The sequence below is a fragment of the Taudactylus pleione genome, unplaced genomic scaffold, assembly GCF_031769625.1.
Source record: "Taudactylus pleione unplaced genomic scaffold, aTauple2 ptg000054l, whole genome shotgun sequence".
Classification (NCBI taxonomy): domain Eukaryota; kingdom Metazoa; phylum Chordata; class Amphibia; order Anura; family Myobatrachidae; genus Taudactylus; species Taudactylus pleione.
This window is the reverse complement of record NW_028284456.1, coordinates 3,872,586-3,895,938: the sequence shown is the minus strand read 5'-3', so window position 1 is coordinate 3,895,938 and position 23,353 is coordinate 3,872,586. Positions and strand designations below refer to the sequence as shown.

At 44.9% G+C, this 23,353-nt stretch overlaps 2 protein-coding genes across 4 annotated transcripts in view; both read left to right on the top strand.

Annotated features, from left to right (window-relative positions):
- The first annotated feature begins 1,152 nt into the window (after nucleotides 1–1,152).
- MLH1 (mutL homolog 1) overlaps nucleotides 1,153–23,353 on the top strand; it is a 119,912-nt gene continuing 97,711 nt past the window's right edge. For 2 of the 3 annotated variants that reach the window (XM_088464227.1, XM_088464223.1), the window contains exons 1-2: nucleotides 2,477–2,756; nucleotides 6,046–6,136. In XM_088464227.1, coding sequence (XP_088320353.1) covers nucleotides 2,641–2,756; nucleotides 6,046–6,136 — 207 coding nt within the window. In that variant the 5' untranslated portion in view covers nucleotides 2,477–2,640. Of the gene's footprint in view, nucleotides 1,373–2,476; nucleotides 2,757–6,045; nucleotides 6,137–23,353 lie in introns of those variants that run through there. The other variant, XM_088464232.1, reaches the window with a different exon arrangement.
- Nucleotides 11,531–16,762, top strand: LOC148535212 (lamina-associated polypeptide 2, isoforms alpha/zeta-like). Its single transcript, XM_088464399.1, has 4 exons — nucleotides 11,531–11,638; nucleotides 15,127–15,354; nucleotides 15,434–15,709; nucleotides 16,403–16,762. The coding sequence occupies exons 1-4, from the start codon at nucleotides 11,531–11,533 to the stop codon at nucleotides 16,760–16,762; spliced, it is 972 nt and encodes a 323-aa protein (XP_088320525.1).

The following is a 23,353-nucleotide window of genomic DNA, read 5'->3' as shown; positions in this document are numbered from 1 at the left end:
GGTCTCGTGCATGCGCACGACGGAGCCGGCTCCATCGTGCGCATGCGCTCTGGGCCACCATGGACCCAGTTGCGAGCGCTCAGCGCTTGCGACCGGATCTGAATCAGGCCCAGTGTATCAGCGGGCACCTACCGCAGACGCCCACTGCTTACATTGTGTGCCCGAGCAGCCCGGCCAAAGTCCAGGGAACCCAGGGTCCCTGCTAGCGGGAAGCCCAGAAGCCAGCCGAGATCCTCAGATCAGTACCAGCGTCTCGCCGCCGGCGGGGTGGCGGAGCGGCAGCACGGACGTCCATTGGACTGTGTAGTGACCCGACTCCGGCCGGGCACCTACGAAACTGAAGGTGCCTTGGCCTGGGGGCGGGGTTTAGGAGAGGGGCCCCAATGCATCCTGGGAGAAATTTTTAACTGTGTGGTGCCCGATGAACACATCCATCGCCTATACCCCAAGGTATCCTATACCCCTGTGGATACCCTATGGACCCTGCGGTAGAAAGTACAATACAGGCGATTACTCACTTTTTATTTGCATACCGATTCCCATCTGAAAGACTTCGGCAACACTGTAGGTAAGTATAATACCATCATAAGATGTCATTATGCTTTTTTAACAAATACATCATAGAATTATTGACTTTGCTATCCTCTATTGCAGTGGTTCTCAAACTCGGTCCTTAGGAACCCACACAGTTCACGTTTTCCAGGTCACATAGCAGGTGCACAGGTGTACTCATTACTCACTGACACATTTTAAAAGATCCACAGGTGGACATAATTATTTCACTTGTGATTCTGTGAGGAAACCTGGAAAACATGCACTGTTTGGGGTCCTGAGGACCGAGTTTGAGAACCTGTGCTCTAGTGGGTTATGAGTACAGCGTTAACCTGTTGGTAAAGGAGAAACTGTAATAATCTCTTTCTCTCCCCACAAAGCAGAGAAGGGGATTTTCCCCTTCTTAGTCACCTTGGTGACAAAACTGGGGAGAACTCAGACCCTCTAACTTGACCCTTTCCATCAGATACGAAAATGCTCTGCTCTTGCATTTCCCATTTAATTTATGATTGCTGTCACCTATGTCGAACCAGTTAATTGATAAGAAAGGTGTTTCAGCACAGGTGATGGCAATCATAAATTAAGGAGGAAGTCCAAGAGCAGAACATTTTGTACCCAGTGGCAGTTGTAGGTGCAGGCAAGCAGCGATAAAACCCAGGGTGCTGCAGCCTGAGGGCGCGGCAGCAGCAGTCACCCTGCTCACTCGCTCTTGCCCGCCACCATTGTAGTTATTAACTGTACCGGCGCCATGTACCCATACGTTGCGCTGTTTTGTTCCATCCCACTGGGAGGCCTGCCTGCCTTCAAGTTAAAGAATTAGGTAAGTGCCCACCCCCGTGATTTGTTTACTTATTTTTTAGCATGCTCCCCGGTCAGGCCATGCCCCCTGAGCTCAAAGTGAGGATGGTCACCAATGGGGTGTCCATCGATGGGTCAATTGGTGATTATCATCAATCGCACAAAAACCATCGATGGTTTGCACCCCTCGATGGCCACCACAGCTGTGGGCATGGCAGGTCACGGGCCAATAAAAAATGGGGACCTTCGATGGTTGCTAACTATCGATGGTCGATGGACATCCCTACTCCAAAGGAAGCTTTCGTCCTGAGCTCCGCAAGGTCTAGAACCGGCCCTGTTTGTACCTAATGGAAGACATACCTCTCAACTGTCCCGCATCCAGTGGGACAGTCCCATTTTTCTGGGACTGTCCCACCCGCGGGCTGCAGTGTCCCGCGGTGGGGGGGGAAGTTGGAGGGAGCACAAACCGCTCCCTCCAACAGCAGAAGAACAGATGCCGTGCACAAGGCATCTGTTCACTCGTGTAGGGAGAGCCTGGGGACTGCCCAGCATCTCAGTGAGTGCTTGTTACGCCCCCATAGTGACGAAAACGGTGGAAGCGATGCGGCTCCGTCCTGTTTTTCATAGATTCCACCCTTTCCCCGAAGCCACACCTTTTTTTCGGCAGGCTGGCTAAATGTTGGGAGGTATGTGGAAAGGTTCGCCACTCTTCGGGCTCGGTGGCTCACTACATGGTTATATGCCCACTTGGATGGTAGGGAATGACGCAGGACACTGGCTGATGTCAAGGTCCTCTCCGTGAAGGGGATTTAGACACTACCATGTGGGTAGGGGTCATGTTGAAGGGTCTGGAAAACTTTGAGTCTCCACATCCTGTAACCTGCCACAAGTACTAGTTTAGCAGCAGCGTTCTATAGAGAAGAGAACTATTTATTTACAGTTACACACTTTCCCGGGTTTCCTCTTGGTGGATCAGCATTTTGCCTATAGAACTATAAACATGATCTCCAACAATATGGCCGATACTACAGTCGTCTATGCAACAGCTCAATAACAGACACTTTTTTTTCCTGCATGAAATAAAGCGGAGTCTGGTTAGTACGCCCTCCCGTACCGCTGATTGGTGTTTGCTGTGTGGTGGGAAGATATCATTGTCACAGACTGCGCGTAACCCTGTCTGTGTCTGTGTGTGTGTACATGCTGGAGCCGGACACATGTTATTGTGAACGCGTACTACATGTGTGTATGATGAATGTGTGACTATATTGCTGTAGGACATAGACAGCTATCATGCCGCCCTCGACGGGTGTGATCCGCCGGTTGGAGGAAACCGTGGTGAATCGAATCGCTGCCGGGGAGGTGATTCAGAGACCCGCTAATGCCATAAAGGAAATGCTGGAGAACTGGTAATCCCTGGCTGCAAATAACACGTCTGCATTGTCCGGCTATATTACTGCACACCACTATATGATATCTATATATGCGGTGCAATGAAATCTATACACATGTTTATGCATGCTGTGACCTGTATGTAGTATGTACACTCTTCCTGATCCATCAGTTGTATCTGTTACACGTCACTGACAGATCTCTAAGGATTATTTGGTTATGGTGCATACACACGATCAGATTTTTCGTTCAGATATGAACGATAACGATTTAAAAATCGTTCAGTCGTTCATATCTGAAGGAAAATCGTTCATATCTGACATGCCTGAACGATGGACGATCAACGATGCGCGTTCCCGATGGTCAGATAACGATTTCTGATATCTGATGTGTTTGCAGTCAGACTTGGACGATTCCATTCATTTTAATGCAGTCAAAAATCGTTCAAATCGTTCAAAACTTTGGTAAAATCGTTCAAATCGTTTAATCGTTCAATCGTTCATCTGACAAATCTGACCGTGTGTATGCTCCATAACAGTGCTGTGCATGGTAAAGGTACTGTATACATCATGGTGGTGATACCATATTTTATAATGGTCCTGTGAGTGGTCATGGTAGTGTATACACTGATAGTGGTACAGTATAAACTACAGTATGATAAATATTATTCATGTCGGGCTCGGAGAGAGGCAGGGCACCTAGCGTGACAATAGGCACGATTGCGACTGTCCAAAAAAGGGCTGTGATCACTGAAAAAGGTATCCTTAAGATATGCCCCTTCTTTGTTATTGAGGGGGGCATGCCAAGCACTCACGGAGATCCTGGACAGCCACAAAGATCTCCCTGGAGATTGAAAAAGGTGCTGCGTGCATGCACTTGGCATCTATTCACTCAATGGTGATTGTTTCACCGTGACTTTTCCCACCCGCGGAACACTGCACCCAGCACCCCTTGTTTCAGCAGGGTGCCGCTAAAAGGACAGGCATGTTTTACAGTTTTATCTGGCACTCCTCTAAGACTGATGAAAAGGTGACGAGTCTAAAAGACACGCCCCTTTTCCTGTGGTCATGCCCCCTTTTCGGGACCACGCCAGAGTACCCTTTCTCTAGGTCCGGCGCCCTGCCCCCGCCAGACCTAGAGTAAACAGTCTCGTTTTACCCCTTTTTTTTAAATACACTAATTCTAGTTTCTATCATGTTCTTTTTATGGACTCCATTTTGTGTGCCCAAACGACTTTCGGCGAAATGGAACGCGGAAGTAACCACGATTGACCAACAGTGCTGGCAGACGAATCGTCATATGCGGTGACGCACTTCCGGAAAATGAAGAGAACGGCACACTGGATTCCCCTCCGGTCTAGTGGGGACTTTACTCACATGGACACTGCGGCTGATGACGCACTTCCGGGATTGGAAGACGGAGCGCGCGTCAGCGCGCTTCTGGTTCAGTCTTTTGTCTGTAATAATTGGTTAATGAAGGCGGGTATTTATAGGAGTTCATTTTAGTTCAACCTCATGCTTCTGAAGAAGGACCATTTAGTGTCTGAAACGCGTTAAGCTGAGGTTTTCTACAGGACATATCGCTGGTGGTGGTGTGGCAGTCTCCTTTTTCTGAGGATTGGAGCAAACAGGTTTCTGGGACTTGGGGACTCCAACCTTTATATTTTCCAGTTGAAGGGATAACATTCTGTCTGCTGCTACCACGGATATGGTGATATGTGCCTGATGTTTTATTTTTCTGTGTGATGTTAAATAAATGTGTTTTATTGCTTCAAAAACAATATTGCACTATTATAGTCTTCTTTCTTTGAGATCCTAAAACGAATACTGAAGAAATATAAAGCTTCAACAAAAGAAATGCCTAGGATATGGTGATATATGCACATTTTGACAATCTATATGTGAGCACAATACTTGGCATCATTTAAAATATTTTATTTCTGAAACAGTATTATGCTATATGTTTTTCTTGGGGTCAATATCTCTTGGAGGAATATGATTGCTTGAATAAAGCATTAAAGTGCATGTAAGAAATTATTACAATATTTTGGGGAACACATATCTGTGCGCCGGTGTGCAACACTACCTTGCTGTGACTATATATACCTATACTTTTGCGTCTACCATCGCAAAAAATGATTGTCATGTCTTTTGCAAATGGATTGCAGGAAAAAACGAGGTTGTGCATAGCTGCGATAAGCACAAATCACCCGCGAAAGGTGCAATTCCTTTAACGCGCGTTAACTTATCGCATTATCAGGGCTACTTGAATTGCCCCTTTAGTTGCTTGCATGCAATATGGGAGGAATTATGGGCGAAATGCGCTCAAGTCTGCATCAGCCCCTTCAGTCTTTGCACTTTAAAACGGCAACTTACCTCACAATGGGTAAATGGTGCCATTGGGACCTGCCTGGACTATTTTTATCTAATTTAAAAACTAAAATACTTTGCTAAATAACAAAAACACGGATTGCCAAATGTGCACTAGCAGCTGACTTTTTAAAAATTTTATTTTGACAAAATTGCAGCTGGAATTAATGACACAATTTTGTTTTTTGACTATAAAAAAACAAATTGCCAATTTAAATCCAGTTGTGCCTGCACGATTGTATCCTTTTTTTTTTTTTTTTTAAATAATGTTTAGTTTGTATTGCCATATCTCCCAGATTGGAGGACTGCATGGCAATGCTGTGAATATCACTACATGCTGGTATGCCAGTAAAAAGTATGAGTGTGCAGTTTTCAATTATTTGTAATCTTAAAATTGTATCAAAGCTTCTAAAAAAGACAAGTTGAGGTGCATTTATCTAGTACATTCTATAAAATATACAACCTGATTGGATGCTATGGGTTATGCTGCCCATTTACTAGAAGACAGGCAAAAGACTTCACCATTACGACATTGTAATCGTGCAGTCGTTTGTCAGTCTGTGATGTGCCTACACTGACCGAGCAGTTGTTCAGTGTAGGAACATCAATCATCTGCTAACATGCTCAACATTGTCCAGCATGTTTGTCCATTGATGGATGTCTAAAACGACCAGCGGGAGCGCGCATTGCTGGTTGTTTTAGACATTTTGGTGAACAATTTGCAAACTATTAATGAACGATATCGTTATCATTCAATCGCTCAATTTAATCGCCTAGTGGATAGGCAGCTTAACACTTTCACTTGTCTCTATTTGGAGGTTTGAAAATTCTGCCCCTTTAGTGCATTACAATGTACCACACATTGATCATGAGGTATGTTTGTACAGTAATCCACAATTATTAAAGAAAGCTAATTTATTCTTCTTTCTTATAACAGTTTAGATGCTAAATCAACCAGCATTCAAGTGACCATTAAAGAAGGTGGGATGAAATTAATTCAAATTCAGGACAATGGTTGCGGAATTAGGGTAAGCATACATTATTTCATGCTTTTCCTGGTGTCTTAGAGTCCAAGGGGGTATTTATCAAAGCTGGGAGAGAGATAAAATTGTAAAAAATAAATGACCAACCAATCAGCTCCTAACTATAATTTTATAAACACAGCTTGCAAAATTTAAATTGGAAGCTGATTGGTTAGTACTTTTATTTCTCATAATTTGATCTCTCTCCAAGTTTTGATAAACAGCCCCCCAAGTACGATGGGTGGTGTTGAGTAAAAAATACTGGAGATATCCTGCAATCAACTACAACATTCACTGTAAGGCCATACATATGTGGACACCCTTCTACTTAGTGGGTTTAGCCACTTCTGTCACACCCTTTGCCTACAGGTGCATAAAATCAAGCGTACACTCATGCTATTTCCATAGTTGAACACTAGTAGTAGAATGGATCACACGGAAGAGTTGAAGTTGAATTGTATGAAGAGATGATGTGTCAAATGTGCTATAACAAGTGTTATTTAACACTTAAATCAAACATCGGTATGTATAAAAGCAGATAATATAGAGATAAGAAATTTCCTCTACAGTTATCTGCAAACATCTAACAAAGATGTTACTAAGAAACGACAAGTGCGCTTTTATGGTTTATTGTGTTTTTTTTTTTTTTACGTATTGTTAGTCATACCTGCTATTAAGTGTTCTGTCCGATGGTGGCGTCCCTTGGGGTCTGTCTGCGCATCTGATCTCACGTTGCGAGGTCTTGTGCTTGAGTAGTGGGGTCGGCTAGTAGACAACCCACAGCGCGTTGCTGGACTTTCACGGTTCGATGGAGGGGGGATATTCTCACCCACACTCTGGCAGCCGAGAAGTTAATTTCTGTTATTTCTCACTGCTTCGCCTCAGTAAGACACTTGTGAAGCCAAGCAGACTGCTTACTGTGGCTTTCTGCCTGGTACGTGGGTACTGCCACGGCTACTGGAGCCTGTGTTTGGTGTCCCTGAAGAGGGTAATCAAACCCAGCGGAGCCCGCCACAGCTGCCCGAGAATAGTGTCAGGGTCCCTTGCTTGGCTCCTCCCCCGCACGGTATCTCGTCCGCAGCAGTGGTATGTATTTTCCTCCCTCCTGTTCAGCAGGAGCGGAGGGTAAAATTGCTTGGCAGAGTCAGGCAAATGCACTCCACCCCAGCTGTTACAGAGCGTGAGCAGGAGGAGGATGTCACCACCTCCTCCTGCAGTTTGGAGCCGGGAATAGTTTTTCTACAGTCCTTAGGGGCTGTAAAGAGGGGAACACACAAATGCTGGAGTGTGTGTCAGAGGGTGAGGGGCCTGAGCATTCATTCCCATAGATTCAATAGCAGAGCTATGGTCCGCCCTTAGACGGCCTCCTACAGAAGTTTTGGCACATCCTGCTCACTCAGAGCTGCGCCATCTTTGCAGACCACACACACCCCTGCTCAGCACCTGGTTCCACTTCAAATCACGGCTGCCAGTAAGCAATTGAGACAGTTCCAGTAACCACAAGAGTACTGTGAGGTGGCAGGGAGTCCAAAGGGGGGCATCCACTGTACGATTTTAGCAGGCGATTGAACGATAACGACGTTATCGTTCAGTCATTTAAAAATCGTTTAGAAATCGTGAAGTGTTTGGTTGTTAACTATCAACGAAGCGCGCTCCCGCTGGTCGTTTGATCGTCTCATCAGTCGACTGAACATGCAGGTTATTTTCACTTGCTCTATTAAAGAGAGTTTGCAAATCGTTGAGACTGAAAGATAATATTTCAAGGGAAAATCGTTTAGAGATTGGACAGGGAGTAGACCGTCCAGTGGATGTGCCCTTTAAGGGGTAAATTACTAAGCTCGAATTACATCTAATGGGGCAATTTTGGCCTTGAACTGCATATTCGGAATTTGCTAAAGGCTAATCTCTGCCAACTTTGCTCCAGTCTAAAAGAAAAAAAATCGGTCGAACACCTGAAACACTGACGTTAACAACATGTTTTCGGACACATACCCCATCGTTCCAACTCAGAAGCCTTTTGCCATAGACATCAATAGGACCTGGAAATTTACTAAGGATTCGTATTTGTTATAACGGCCGAAATATAGTGCAAATCGGCCGCAAACTACTCCAAATAGAAATCTCAGTAGAACGCCTTTTTCAATTAGAGTTTGACATATGAACAAACCATCACTGACTAAACTGCACGCACGCATGCATCTGTGTGTAAAAAGTAAAGTTACACGGACGTGTCTGTGAGATCTGTCTGTGCTTCTGTTTCAAAAAAAAAAAATGAAAGCCTGTGTAAAAACAAGTAAAATTATGGCATGCCATCCCCCCCACCCCAAAGAAAAACCAACCAGTACTGGTTGTGCTAAATACAGGGGACAACTGACGCAGGGGTCCCCTGTATTTAGCGCAACCAGCACTGGGCTGTTATCCGGTCCTGGTTCTGTAAATACAGGGGACAAAAAGCGTAGTGGTCCCCTGTAACTTCCATAACCAGCACAGAACTTTTTATAGCGGGGGGGGAGGGAGGATAATGCCACATCCAGGGGACTCCTTTCATTGGGTCCCCCATCCAAAGCATTACCCCTGACGGCTAGTCAGCCCAGGCCCGGAATCCCTGGGGAGATGGGGACCCCCCCATTAAAGGGGTCCCCCTCTCCAGGGCACTCCAAGCCTAGACTGATAGCCTGGTGCTATCCCCGGCACCCCTGTAGTGGTGGGTGCCGAGTTGATTATGTAAAGTGTGGTGTGATTGATAGAGTTAAAAATATTGTCTTTTGATGTGGAACTCTCAAGTTCCAGCAAGTCTCCCCGGCATGCTGGTACGTGTAGAACAACAAGTACCAGCAAGTGGGGCATTGCGGGCTCCCTGGTACCTGTAGTTCCACTGCAAAAGAAATACTTTAAAAAAACACAGAACTCGCACACCGTAAAAGTTTATTAAAACATACATGCATTCACACTCAATATCTCACTTACAGATAGATCCACATACATCTAGCCGCCTTGCGCGTTAAACAGTCCTTCTAGTCGCACCATGCCGTGGCGTGACTGTAGCCAGTGGCGTAAGTTCATCCCAGATGCCCGGAGGCAAGTTCAAATTTGGTGCCCCCAGCCCCCCCCCCCCCCCCCCCCCCGCACTGAGCGTGTCACACTGACAAAAGTCGCTGCTGAGGAGGCAGCAGCTGATGGTCTAACATGAAGCCTTCCACTAGGGTATGGTGGCTTCTCAGGTGCCGGAAAGAGGTGTCATGTATTGGGCAGCCATGACGGTACACTCCGGGTACATAGTTACAGCCCTAAGTGGAGTGAATATATTTGGGCAATGAAGGAAGTGCCCTTTCAGTGGTGGAGCCCGGCGGCAGGCGCCTCCATTGTCTCCCATAGTTCTGCCCCTGACTGTAGCGCCGAGTGTCTATTTGTGCGTCTTTTTACCTTCAAATGCATCTTAAATGCTGATTAAAATGATATGCAGCATGCCTATGTTCTGTGAGCGAGTGTGGGTGTATCTGCATGCAAAACGCTACGTTACAGTGTCAGCGGCTGTAGCACTGTAACATAGTGTTTAGCATGCAGATACAACTGCAGTCACACACGGAACAATATGCATGCTGCATATCATTTTAATCATCAGAAGTTGCCTGTGCTATCTAGTTGCATCTTTATGCAAATAAGACGCATTTGAAGGTAAAAAGATGCACAAAAAGACGTTTGACCCTACAGAGTCACACTGAGCTCCCGCGTTGTGGTGCGACTTGTAGCGCACGGAGGATAGATGTATGTGGGCACATTTGTACTCTCCTATGTATCCCTGAAACACATCATGTCCCATTCTCCAGTAGGAATCCATAGGTACCTGTAACTAAAAAAATTCTATACTCTCCTCCTCCTATGCATGGATCATGTCCTCTTCATTCCAAAGTAGGCATCCATAGGGCTTGGCAAAACATCAAACCAAAAATACGCGGACCAGCGGACATTAGTACTGACCTTTAAGGGCTGCTCCACCATGGGATTTCACAAACAGGGCTGGGTCTGCATAGCCTGGGGCTGGTTGTACTTTATACAGGGGACCCCTATGTCGTTTGTCCCCTATAATTAGCACAACCAGCACTGGGTCTCCAAAGCCCGGTGCTGCTTGTTATTTTCTAATGGAGAATGGGACATGATGTGTTTCAGGGATACATAGGAGAGTACAAATGTGCCCACATACATCTATCCTCCGTGCGCTACAAGTCGCACCACAACGCGGGAGCTCAGTGTGACTCTGTAGGGTCAAACGTCTTTTTGTGCATCTTTTTACCTTCAAATGCGTCTTATTTGCATAAAGATGCAACTAGATAGCACAGGCAACTTCTGCTGATTAAAATGATATGCAGCATGCATATTGTTCCGTGTGTGACTGCAGTTGTATCTGCATGCTAAACACTATGTTACAGTGCTACAGCCGCTGACACTGTAACGTAGCGTTTCGCATGCAGATACACCCAGGGAGGAGGCCACGCTGGTTTTTTTTATTTATTTATTTTTTTATTATTACAAAGGTTTTCATTTTTTAAAACGCAAAAGCACAGACTGATCTCACAGATCCGTGCATTTGTGTTTATTTTTTGACGCACAGATACATGTATCACGGATCTCCTTGATCTGTTCGTTCGAGTTAGTCAAAATCGAATGCTAAATACAAATGATATCGAATTTATACACCATCGAACCACACGAATGACAGCCATTCTGCAGCTTAGTAAATTCAGTAACCTGTTTGAAAAATTAAACACATGAATACGGACGATGTCATCCGAAATTGATCTCTGATGACATCAAATACCCCTAATTGATTTCGTTACTGCTTCTCCTCCTCTGGATGGTCTGTCTCTCCTATACTGTAGGGCTTTAAGTTGCTGTTCTGTACTCCCTTGCTTGGATGCTTGTTTGTTGGTCGCTGTGCTTCAGGTCTGTCTGTAGGTCTGTGTGTGTAATTGCATTACAGCTATGGCAGCAAAGGCAACAGAAAAAGTACATCACAGAAGCTATTTGCATGCTTTAAGTGTAAAAAGAAGCTTGCGCATGCTTGCTCAGAAGGTTCCTCCCTGTGTGATGCTTGTGAGTCGGAGAGTTCTGTTTTGGCTGGGGCCCAATCTAACCAGAATGTTACTCTGTCCTGGATAACTGTTCTCTCTGACCGGGTTTATGTCTGATTTAACCTCTGAGTTAGCTGCTTCTCATAGAGAACGCGAAGCTGCCAGGGATCTGTCTTAGCTAACAAACCAGCTTGGGCTCAGGGGTTGGTCCATTCTGTGGAGGGTTTAGTCCAATTAGTGGGCTCCTCATCCAAGCCCTCAGAGTGCGGTAACCCGTCCTGCTAGTAAGCTGGCACTTCCGACTAGTCTTTAGACAGAAGAGGAGTCGGACATGGATCTCTCTTATGAGCAAGCTGAGATGAGGGAGGATTCGGATGTGGAAGAGTTCTCACAGGAACTTGAAACAGCCGCACAGGGTGCCGAGGCACTTATCCTGGCGGTTTGTGAGGTTCTTCACATCTCTGATTTGGAGATACCTGAATGACTGGATTCCTCCTTGTTTGGAAGGAAAAAAAAAACCGCTGTTACCTTTCCCACTTCGCTCTAGTTAGATGAGCAGCTGGCGGTAGCCTGGAAGCACTTGGACAGGAAGTTTCAGCTTCCCAGGCGCGCTCTGATCTTCTCTCTCTAGCCGAACATGAGAATCGTCTGCTTATCTGTCTAGGTTTATCTATGCAAAAGATATAGTATAGACAAATGTGCGCAATAAATGAAAGAGTGCAGACGCAATCAGTGTAAATAGGTAAACATCCAATAATTTACCCAAAGGTAACACAAGAAAAAAACAGTTACACCAAGAGTCCGGCGCTCTCCATAAAACTTATAGTGATAGTATCACACTCAAAGACAATTAATACAAAACAGGATATTCATCCTAAAATGTCCTTATGCATGGGGAAATTGGCTTTAGAGAAGAGCTTTTTGTTCATCTGAACAACCGGTCAGGGTAGCAGGATTAACTCTTTCCTCTTAATGGTTGAGAGTCTATAAGGTATATCTCCCATTACACTGGATGTAAATGATGGGACACAGCCTGGTCGGAGCTCCGGGTACTCCAGCCAGAAAACAGATAATTTTCACCAGTGCGGCAGGTGCAGCAGGACATGGATCCAGCCAAACAGAGCCATGCTTAACGTGTTTCAGACAGTTGAAGTCCTTCGTCAGAAGCATGTACTCTGCTCTAAAGTCGCGCTATTTAAACCCTGAATACTTACACAGGTGCAGTTAAGCGCCGCTAATCGGTGTCCTTCCCACCATACACCTGCACTACACTTCTGAAACCGGAAACAAGATGGCCACCATGCGTTCCAGTTGCGTTCCAGCAACCAGGAAATAGCTGTTTAAAGCCTCCACTGTTCCATTTAAAGTGATAATCCATCATAATGACCCTAGGGTAGGGGGAGTCAGCTTGCGAGGTGCAAATAGGCGTCCATACAGGGTATAAATAGGCGTCTATACAAACAGTCCTCGATAATGTTCATAAGAAAATCCCAAAAAACATAAAAACACAGTTAAAAAACATAGGGCCTGATTCAGAGCCGCTCGCAGTTGGCAGCCGCTCGCAGCTGGCAGCCGCTCGCAGCTGGCAGCCGCTCGCAGGGAATGTGGGCGTATGTGGTTTTTTGTTTTTTTTTTCCCCTCCGGCTGCTCGCAAAGTGGTGGGAAACCACCCACAGCTTGTGCGAGCGGCCAGGAGACCATCGCGATAATCGCGACCATCGGCCTTGCGACGAGACCCTGGGGTAGGGTCTAGCTGCCGCAAGGCCGAGTGGACTTCCTGCTCTAATAGAGCTGGAAGTCCACTACTGACATTAGTTGTGATGTCAGTTAGTCCACCCTACAAACGCCAGACGTTCCTAAGGGAATGCCTGCGTTTGTGCAGCAACCCCCCCCCTACACGCCCACAAAACGGGACGAGCTGTCAATCAACATCGACAGCCGCCCTGTCTTGTTTGTAAGTGTAACCTGTAACTTAAATCTTGTGTTTAATTTAAAGGGTGCAGTGTAATGGGAGATATACCTTTTTATAAATTCATAACTATTAATAGGAAACAGTTAATCCTGCTACCCTGACCGGTTGTACAGATGAACAAAAAGCTCTTCTCTAAAGCCAATTTCCCCATGCATAAGGTGAATATCCTGTTTTATCTATGCATAGAGAGAGATTGGACAGGTAGGGTCCTGGATCTCTCCTTCAGCGGTGACAGCCCACTGTGCCCTGTGGCTTCGCACTTGGCAGACGGATGCTGGAGCGGAAACGCGCAGTGGAAGCCTTCCCGTTTACCGGAGATACCTTATTTGGTCCAGAGCTGGACAAATGGATTTCTCTGGCCACGGGTGGCAAAAGTACCTTTTTTTTTTCTTCAGGGTCCATAGGGCTCCACAGGGAGACATTGGGAGACACCAACAGCAAAGCTTTTCCATCCCAGGATGCTCTTATTCTTCCCCCTATACCCCGTCCACAGCCTGAGGGCTCTTCAGTTTCATTGGTGTCTGGCAGGAGCTGCACCACCATTATTACAGGGGGCTGCATTAAGCAGCCCATGCTTTAATATTCTGATTTCATTTATTTTTTACCAAACAGGCGAGCAGCACCAGACTTTCCTCAGGACGTCTGTGCTGCCACACCATCACCCCTCCGCGGTGCTGTGACCCCAACGGCGTGATTCAAATGTTTTGCTGGCGCCATTTTTTTTAAGATGCCCGACAGAGCAATTCAATTGTTGCTCTGTCAGGGCGCGATAGCTGCCGGCGTCGGAATTTCTGCATGCACTCAGGAGGGTGCAAGCAGAAATGTGTGAGAAACCCACTGGTTAGGGCGCGCTAACCTACAACCCCACTGTCCAGTGTCCCCCAGCCTGACTCAGAGAAAAGGATTCAACGGTAAGTATGAATCAGCTGTAGCCTCGTGTAGGACGTGGCCGGCAGAGCGGGATGACATTAACACCCAGGAGGCAGTGCGCCCACCCGTCACTAGGATCAAAGGACTATTAAAATGGCGCCGCACACCGGAGAAGACATCAGGTGTGAGTTCTGCCGAGTGGAGCTGTAAGTGCAGACATGGAGCAGCAATAACAGCAGCAGCCCCCCCCAACAGCCGATCAGTGCCCAGAAGGGGTAAGTCCTGATTAGTGCAACTGTTTGGTTTAGTTAGTATAGGTATAGTAGAAACTTTATTTTTGTGTCTACTGCAGTGTGCCTAGTTCTGTAGAACACAAAAAGTCTTTCTAAGAAGTAACCCATGAATGTAAAGTGTGCAGCATGTGATAAATCTTAGTCAGGATATAGGCCCTCATTCAGAGCCACTCGCTAGCGGCAGTACGCTCGTTCCGAGCGATGTTCGCACATCTGCGCATGCGTACGGATCGTTATACGCATGCGCGAACCAGTCAGTGCGGCCGAAATTCATGTGCTCGCAATATAGCGAATGCCTGCTATTTTGAGTGACAGAATGAGGCGTATGTGGGTGGTAACAGGGGAAGGTGCTTGAAAATGGGGAGTGGAGATCCGAACGCAGGCGTGCTTAAAGGTCAAAACGGGCGTTTTATGGGTGTGCATAATTAATACAGCAGCGTCATTGACCACGTCACTGGGTTATTTTATAGCCAGAACTGCTCGCAAGATTGTGGTAGCAAAAACCAACCACAAGAATAGCGAGCAGTTCATACGCCGGTCGATGTACTCGATTAATCTAATAAATAGCGGACATGACGTATGGTGCGTGCGGCCAGGGGGCGTTTTTAACAAATAAACGAGCGTATGTTTTGCTCGCTCATTCAGACTTAGAGGCGTGAACAGACTGCAATTTGCGAACTGATCATTTGAATAGCCACCCCTTGTTTTTGAACGAACGACCGCAAATAGCGAACGGCTCTGAATCAGGCCCATGGTGTTTTGTGATCTCTGCAAACCTAAATCTCCACCTAGCCAAAGTCAGCAAGTGAATCAAATTCAGGAGCTTATGGAGTGGATGAAAAGGTCTTTTTTGTATCAAAGGAGGAATTCTTAACTATCCAGGGGTTTAAGAGGTCAAGGTCTCGGACAAGTCTGGGATATGATGACTTTGAGCAATGTGCTATGGAAGGAGTAGAACAAATATCTAGTGATGAGTCTGGTGAAATTCATGAGGATACAAGATCGTTTAATATGGGTAACGTAGAAATAGTGTTAAAAATATTTATAAATCTTTACTATAAGGATCTACCTGATGTACAACAGGATTTATTGTTTGAAGAATAGAGTTTATCCTATACGTAAGATTATGAAGGATATTGTGCTAAAGGAATGGCAGAATCTGGATAAACGGGAGGGAAATTTAGCAAGAGTTGACCGTATGTACCCTTTTAGGGATGAAGATTTTCTTATATGGTGTACTATCCCTAAAGTGGATGCTCCAGTAGCAGAAATGGTATCTAAGACAACTATTCCTTTTGAGGATGGGGCTTCTTTTAAAGACACAATGGATAAAAGAATAGAGACCTCTTTAAAAAGAGGATATGTTGCCTCAACGGTATCTTTAAGAGCTGGTGTAGCTATTTCTTCCGTGTCAAGAGCTTTGAGGTTCTGGAGTGCTGATATGCATACTGATCTAGAAGAAAATATCTCAAAACCGTGGGCCTGATTCAGAGCCGCTTGTAAGTGGCCGCTCGTTTGCTCTGAGCGATGTTCGCACAACTGCACGTGCATATGGTTCGCAATGCGCATGCGCAAACCAGTCATTGCGGTCGGAAATCGTGCGCTCATAAAACGAGGGGCTGCTAATTTGATAGAATGTACAGTTTATGGGTGGTAACGGGGGAAGGTGCTTGAAAACGGGGGAGTGGAGATGCGAACGCAGGCGTGCCCAACTGTCAAAACGGCGTTTAATGGGAGTGCATAATTAGTAAAGGAGCGTCATCGACCACGTCACTTGGTTGTCTTTTAGTCTGAACTGCTCGCAGTGATAGCGGGAAGTAAATCCTACCACAAAGCACTGCAAGCAGTTCAGATGCTTTTCGATGTTCCCGATTAATCTAATAAATAACGCAGATGACGTGTGATGCGAACGGCAAAGGGGCGTCTTTACAAAATAGCGAGCGCATTTTTCGGACACTCGCTCAGACATAGAGGCGTCAACACACCGCAAAGAGCGAGCGCTCAATTTAAATATCCGGCCCCTTTTTTAAGAACGAGCGTCTGCAAATAGCGTCCGGGTCTGAATCAGGCCCAGTATTTGTTAAAGAATCTGGAAATAATGCAAAGAGCAGTTGAATATATATGTGAAGCTTCTTTAGATGTGACAGCAATTACTGCAAGGTCAATGGCTAATACAGTAGTTGCTAGAAGAGCATTATGGCTTCGCTCTTGGTCGGCTGATGCTCATTCAAAGAATAGACTAACAAATTTACCTTTTGAGGGATCATTGTTGTTTGGAAATAAATTGGAGGCATTAATCCAGAGAATAACAGGTGGGAAATCTACACCTCAAGATAGATATACAAGATATCAGGCACAGACCTCTAAACAGCAGTACGAGATTACAGACCAGGGAGACAGTATAATAGAAGATACTCATCAGGTATGACAAGACAGACATTTAGTCAAAATCAAGGGAGACCTTATGGAAAAAGACAATGACTATATTCAGTTTCACCCCAGATTTCCAGTAGGGGGAAGACTGCTGAAATTTGCGGAAATGTGGAAAACAATTACCCAGGACAGATGGGTTTTGCAAATAGTCTCAAAAGGATATCAAATAGAATTTCAGAAGTTACCCAGAGAGGACCGATTCCTGGTCTCACAAATTCCATTATCAGAATTAAAGTACAAAGGAGTTAATCAACTTGCAAGCAATAACACCAGTACCTCAGATGGAAAGAGGAAAAGGATTTTATTCTCAAATGTTTCTGGTACAGAAAACATCGGGACAGTTCAGAACGATATTAGATTTAAGAGACCTGAACAAGTTTCTTCAAACAAGAAAGTTTCGGATGGAAACTTTAAAAACTATCCCAATCGGAGTAAAGAGAGGAGATTTTCTAACGCCATTAGATCTGAAAGACGCTTACTTCCACATTCCAGTTTGGCCTCGGCATCAAAGCTAGTTAAGGTTTTGTATTCAAAACAGTCATTTCCAGTTTACATGTCTACCATTCGGACTAACATCCTCTCCAAGGACTTTTGCAAAGGTCTTATCAGTAATAATAGCTTATCTAAGAAAGCAGGGCCTGTCAATATGGCCATACTTGGACGACATCCTGAATTCAGGAAGAACTGCATCAGAGATAAGAAGCAATCGGGACAAGATTTTAGAAATCATGCAACTAAGTGGATGGATAGTAAACTGGGAAAAGAGCAGATTGATACCAGTAAAGCAATTACAGTTCCTGGGGGTACAAATAAATACAGATACGAAATTACTCTCAGTAGACAGATTTGCAAATATTCAGAAAATGATTGGTCTGTCTTAAAATGCAGAAGAATACAGTTAAGGACAGCGGTCTCTCTGCTGGGATTGATGTTTTCAAATATAGGGATTATACCGTGGGCAAGATGGCGTATGAGGGATCTTCAGTGGAATATCCTAAAGTTTACCCGAAGAGGATTATCTCTAAATCATTATTTAAGAATGGAACAGCACACACAAAAATCATTAATGTGGTGGAGGATGTTGAAAGCGGAACAGAGATCAACATTGTTAGCACAGTTGGAGTATCTAAGACTGACTACAGATGCAAGTTTAACAGGATGGGGAGCACATCTATTAAATCTAATCTCACAGGGACAATGGTCTCCCCAGGAGAGGCTGCTATCATCAAATTTAAGAGAAATGAGAGCAGTCTGGAACGCAATGATGTATTTCAGAGAACAGATCAGAGGTTCTCATCTGAAGATTTTGTCAGACAATATGACTGTTGTAGCCTACCTGAATCGTCAAGGGGGTATTGATTCCTAATAGTCGCTATTTAGCATTGCAAGTAGCTTAAGAAAGAATTGCTTTACAGGCCAATCATGTGGTTCCAAAGCACAAAAATTTATGTAAAGAAAAAGTAACACGGTGAAAGATTTAACAATTAGAGTAAAAAGCAATCAATAATAGTACAAGCCGATACATACGCATGCGCACTGGTCCCAGTATACAGTCATCAATCCAGAAATCTGTGGTCATCAAAGAGGATGTCTGTACACTGGAGTCGTGTCGCAGCTTATATTCCTTACAGAGTTCTAGGTTAACAAAAGAACTAGTTGACAGGTTTCAATTGGTTCTTGCTTCAGAATGATCTGGTCATTGGTTGATTCATACGGTGTCATCAGGGGCATGTCTCGGTTCTCCAACGGTCTCTTTGTGTAGTTTCCCGCCGAACAACTGGTTAATACTAGCTACAACACTGCATATAGATACTAACATTCAATGCAATAACTCCCTATCATCCATAACTAGCGGATGCAAGATGCGTCTCCTTTGCTGATAGGAACGAGAGTCTGCAAATAAACAGGGATTTAGTATGATACCAAACATGACATGTCCACTATGCTCTAAACTTTAGATCTCATTTAAGTGCATATTATATCATAATTATTAGTTAAAAATACCTTTAATAACTCAGATTAGTAACTATTGTGAATGGGAACCATCTTGCACATATGCGTCCGCATATGTGCGTCTGTGTGTTGAAATAGCAACTATATACAAATGAGCGTCCATGTGTGAGGTATGTGCGTACGCATATGAGCGTCCGTGTATAGAAGTATATATACATTTATCTGTGTGTGCGTTATGTGCATCAGTGAATGTGTTGTGAATACGCAGTTTAGCGCTTCGGATTGCGCGACGCAAAGTAGCGTCGTGGAAACACATCGTTAGACCATAGACACTTAGATCGTCCGATAATTGCACAACGATCATAACCAATTATTTTGACTTAGAAAGGGGCACCAAGAGCAAGAGTATGATGGAGGAAGTAAGAAGAATTATGTCTTGGGCAGAAAGATAACTTCAGTCTATCTCAGCGGTTCATGTTCCAGGGATAGAAAGTATGACAGACGATTTTTTTGAGTCGCAAGGAGATCATATCAGCAGAATGGGAGTTGAATGCAGAAGCTTTTCAAGAAATAAGAAAATTTGGTGTTCCTGAGATAGACTTAAGGGCGACAAACCGGAATACAAAACTCCCTCGGTTTTTCTCCAGGTACCAGATGGAAGGGACACAAGCAGTGGACGCACTATCAATAAAGTGGAAGTTTCACCTGGGATACATCTTTCCACCATTCCCTTTGATATCTCAGGTACTCAAGAAGATAAGCGAAGATCAGGTAGAGGTAGTGGCAGTGTTTACCATACTGGCCGAGAAGACCATGGTTCCCAACAACCCTGAGGATGTCGCTAAAGGAGCCTTGGACAATACCAGGCAGAGAGGATCTGCTGAGTCGGGCCGGTTTTTCAACTGTTCCTGTAGCTCTTGGTGCTTTACTATCTTCGCATTGCTATCCTTAATACCCACCTGAAAAGGCACACTGCGGTCAGTAGCACAGCACCACTACACCTGACAAAGCTCCGGAGGCCAGCGCTCCGGCTTGAAGACTGGATTGAATGCGTCGCTGCAATTACAGCTTTTCCCGCTTGCCAGCTAATATCAGCGGATGGTGAGTCAGGCTGGACCTGATCTTATGTTACCCTGACCTGCTCTAGGGGAACGCCCCTGCTTGCCGTCAGTGTTTGGGACATTTAATTTATCTGGATATGCTTGTATACTCTAGCTATTACCTGGAGGCAATATATTGATTTTTCTATTCTCCATATGCACTAGGAGGATTACCTGGATATCCACAATATAAATAAATACAAAAGTGGTCTTTTTGGGAACAACCACCTAGATAATGGATATAAGGAACATTTTACTCGTTCAAGCTGCCAATACCCTAGATACAGGTTTATATTATATGGTCATGTACAGAATGCTGCTAATTATTTTTATTTTTCAAGCTGTTATGTTTTATGGTATGTAATGGATACATTCCCACTTGCTATATAGAAGTAGTGGTTACATTTGTTTTTATTTTGAACAGTGCATATAAGAGTCCAAAGTGGTACATGTTGTACTTATGCTGTTTTTATTGAGATAATATATGATATGAATAAATATAATTGAACTTGCACTCCAGCGCAGAATTTCTTTCTTGGAAAGGTGGGAAACTGAAGGATCCTCTAAGGGAGGAGGTTCCCACTTTTTTCGAACTGCCGCAGGTAGTGGGTACAAAGAAAAAAGCGTGATCTAGAGATCTTGGACGTACAGTTTGGAGTTGCCATGCCACAGACCAGAAGTCCTCCAGCTGTGGAGAAAGAAAATGAAATGGTTGTTTCTGCTTCCTCCTGAAGAGCGAGGTTACCTAAGACTCCTTGGAACCTGCATCAGAAATATGTAACACCTGGCGAACGGCTGTAATCAAGGCCCCTACCCCTGGTGAATCAGTAGAATCCTCCTCCTGTAAGGGAAGAAACCTCGACCTCCGGGCCATCTAAAATCTGCTTGTCTTCCACCCCTTTGAGTGGACACCTCTGAGTTAGAATCCTCCCCTGACTGGAGAACCGCTAGAAGCCGGAGCTTCCTTTTTTGACTACCTAACTGGGTTCTGGAAGGATCCCCCAATGCTCTCGAAGAAGGTTCCAAAAGTTTTCTCAAGGAGGAGGAAACCTGAACCGACCTAGCCAAACTCTAAAGCTGCCCACACACATAGCGATATTTTACCCGATCTGGCCGATTGCGACGCATTGGAACGACAGATCGTGTAAAATATGCCAAAATCGTGAGTCCCCACTCACGATCACGATGCGAGGCAGCAGCACCCTTTCTTAGGTGAACAGCAGTGGCAGACAGAGGGAGCTCTGGATGGAGCTTCTGGAGGCTATGCTCAGTCTTGAGACACGACAGACCTTTTTGGGGTGATGAACTGGCAGAGCCTTCCAAAGTGCAACTACCGGAGCAGCAGTAGCATGGGGTGTGACCAGCGGCACAACAACTCTGCACTAGCTTTGTTACAGGATGTGCTCTCTGCTGCCTAGTGCCAGCTGGTGGAAATCATACCTCACAGGAACTGGCCCAAAGCACTGCTTGCCCTCTGTATGCTGTACTGACAGGCGGTTTGGGAACACCGTTCTTGATTTACATACTTTTTTTTTTTTAAAGACCTTTTAGGGAATTCCTTACGTTGCGTTCCTTCTCAAAAATAGCCCTGGTCATTGCACCTCACATAGTCTCCTTAGTCTTTCCGCCTTGCCCTTAGTCTTTCCGCCTTGCCCTTTAGTCATTGCACCTCACTTCTCCTTTAGGGGTCTATGTACTAAGCCGTGAAAAGTGATAGGTCTGTGATAAGTGCCAGCCAATCAGCTCCCAACTGTAATTTTTCAAACAGCCTGTGAGATGACAGTTGGAAGCTGATTGGCTGGCACTTATCACAGACTTATCACTTTTCACTATGTCACTTATCACTGCTTAGTACATAGACACCTTAGTCTTTTCACATCACCTCCGCAGGGATAGCTGACTGCTGCACCATGTCCTGTGTCTCCTGTTCATAGTATGAGTGATGTGACGTCATTATGTTACGTTCGCATCTTACAAGCAGCCGTAAAGCTTGCAGAGCAGGAGGCTGAATTGTGCAGCCTCCAATCATGGTGCTGGTGCTGCAGCTGCTATGTTTCCGGCTGCCAGCTGCAGCAGCTGAAATAGCCGCCCAGCGGCAGTAGCTATAATAATAAAAAAATACCTAAAAACAGCGGTGGGCACGTGCTGCCCACCCATGAATCTGGCATTACCCCCCAGGTAGGAGCTGGTTGGTTGCCACCCCATTTCCCCTGTCTTTACCCTGTAAACTGAAGTCTGCTTAGCTGTAGAGGCCCTGCAGACATGGGGCTGCCATGCAGATTATAGTTGCCAATAAGGATGAAGCACTAGATAAGACATTATCTAGTGAGTTTCCAATTTCAGTGAATGGTGTGTGTAGTAGATGCTATAATGTTAAACAGGATGCTTGTAGTGGATGTTATATTGTGCAGGGCCACTATAATGTGGCGTAATCTGAATTGGGGGGACGGTAATGTGGCATAATATAAACTGTTGATACTCTGGCATCGTGTGAACTGGGGGCATTGTGTGGCATAATGTCTATCGGCAGCACTACAATGTGGCCTATTGTGAACTGGAGGCACTATGATGTGACATAAGATGAACTGGGGCCACTCTGTGGTATAATGTGAACTACAGCACTACTATGGGGTACAGAATGCACTAGGGTAGTGGTTCTCAAACTCTGTATTCCGGACCACACACAGGTCACGTTTTCCAGGTCACCTAGCAGGTGCACAGGTGTAGTCATTGCACACTAATATATTTTAAAAGATTCACAGGTGGAGCAAATTATTTCACTTGTGATTCTGTGAGGAGTCCTGGAAAACATGCACTGTTTGTGGTCCTGAGGACTGAGCACTAGGGCACTACTGGGGGTATAAAATGAAGTAGGGCACTACTATAGGGCTTATAATTAACAACTGAGTGTGAAGAGAGGTGTCTCTAGAAGCATTAGTTTGGGAGCACCCTCAAAATGTTGCTATGGGGTCCACAAAGTTCTATCTACATTCCTGATGACATATATATTCTGCAGATAGCTATTACAATTGTGCAAATCTTTCCATCCTGTGCATCATACTCCTGACATCACCCAGCACCTACAGTCAGGTGCATAAATATTGGGACATTGACACAACTTTCATATTTTGGCCTCTATTCACCACCATAATGGCTTTGAAATGAAACAAACAATATGTGCTTTAACTGCAAACTTTCAGATTTAATTTGAGGGTAATTACATCCAAATCAGGTGAACGGTGTAGGAATTACAACGGTTTCTATATGTGCCTCCCACTTTTTAAGGGGCCAAAAGTAATGGGACAAACTAAACAATCCTAAATCTAACTTTCACTTTTTAATACTTTGTTGCAGATCCTTTGCAGGCAATTACAGCCTGAAGTCTGGAACGCATAGACATCACCAGACGCTGGGTTTCATCCCTGGTGATGCTCTGCCAGCCCTCTACTGCAAATGTTTTCAGTTCCTGCTTGTTCTTGGGACATTTTCCCTTCAGTTTTGTCTTCATCAAGTGAAATGCATCCTCAATCGGA

Coding starts and splice junctions, on each gene's coding strand:
- LOC148535212 (XM_088464399.1), top strand. CDS start 11,531: ATGGATCTCTCTTATGAGCAAGCTGAGATGAGGGAGGATTCGGATGTG. Junction 15,355..15,433: donor GATCGTTTAATATGGGTAAC/GTAGAAATAGTG, acceptor TATTGTTTGAAG/AATAGAGTTTATCCTATACG. Junction 15,710..16,402: donor GAGGATATGTTGCCTCAACG/GTATCTTTAAGA, acceptor GGTCTGAATCAG/GCCCAGTATTTGTTAAAGAA.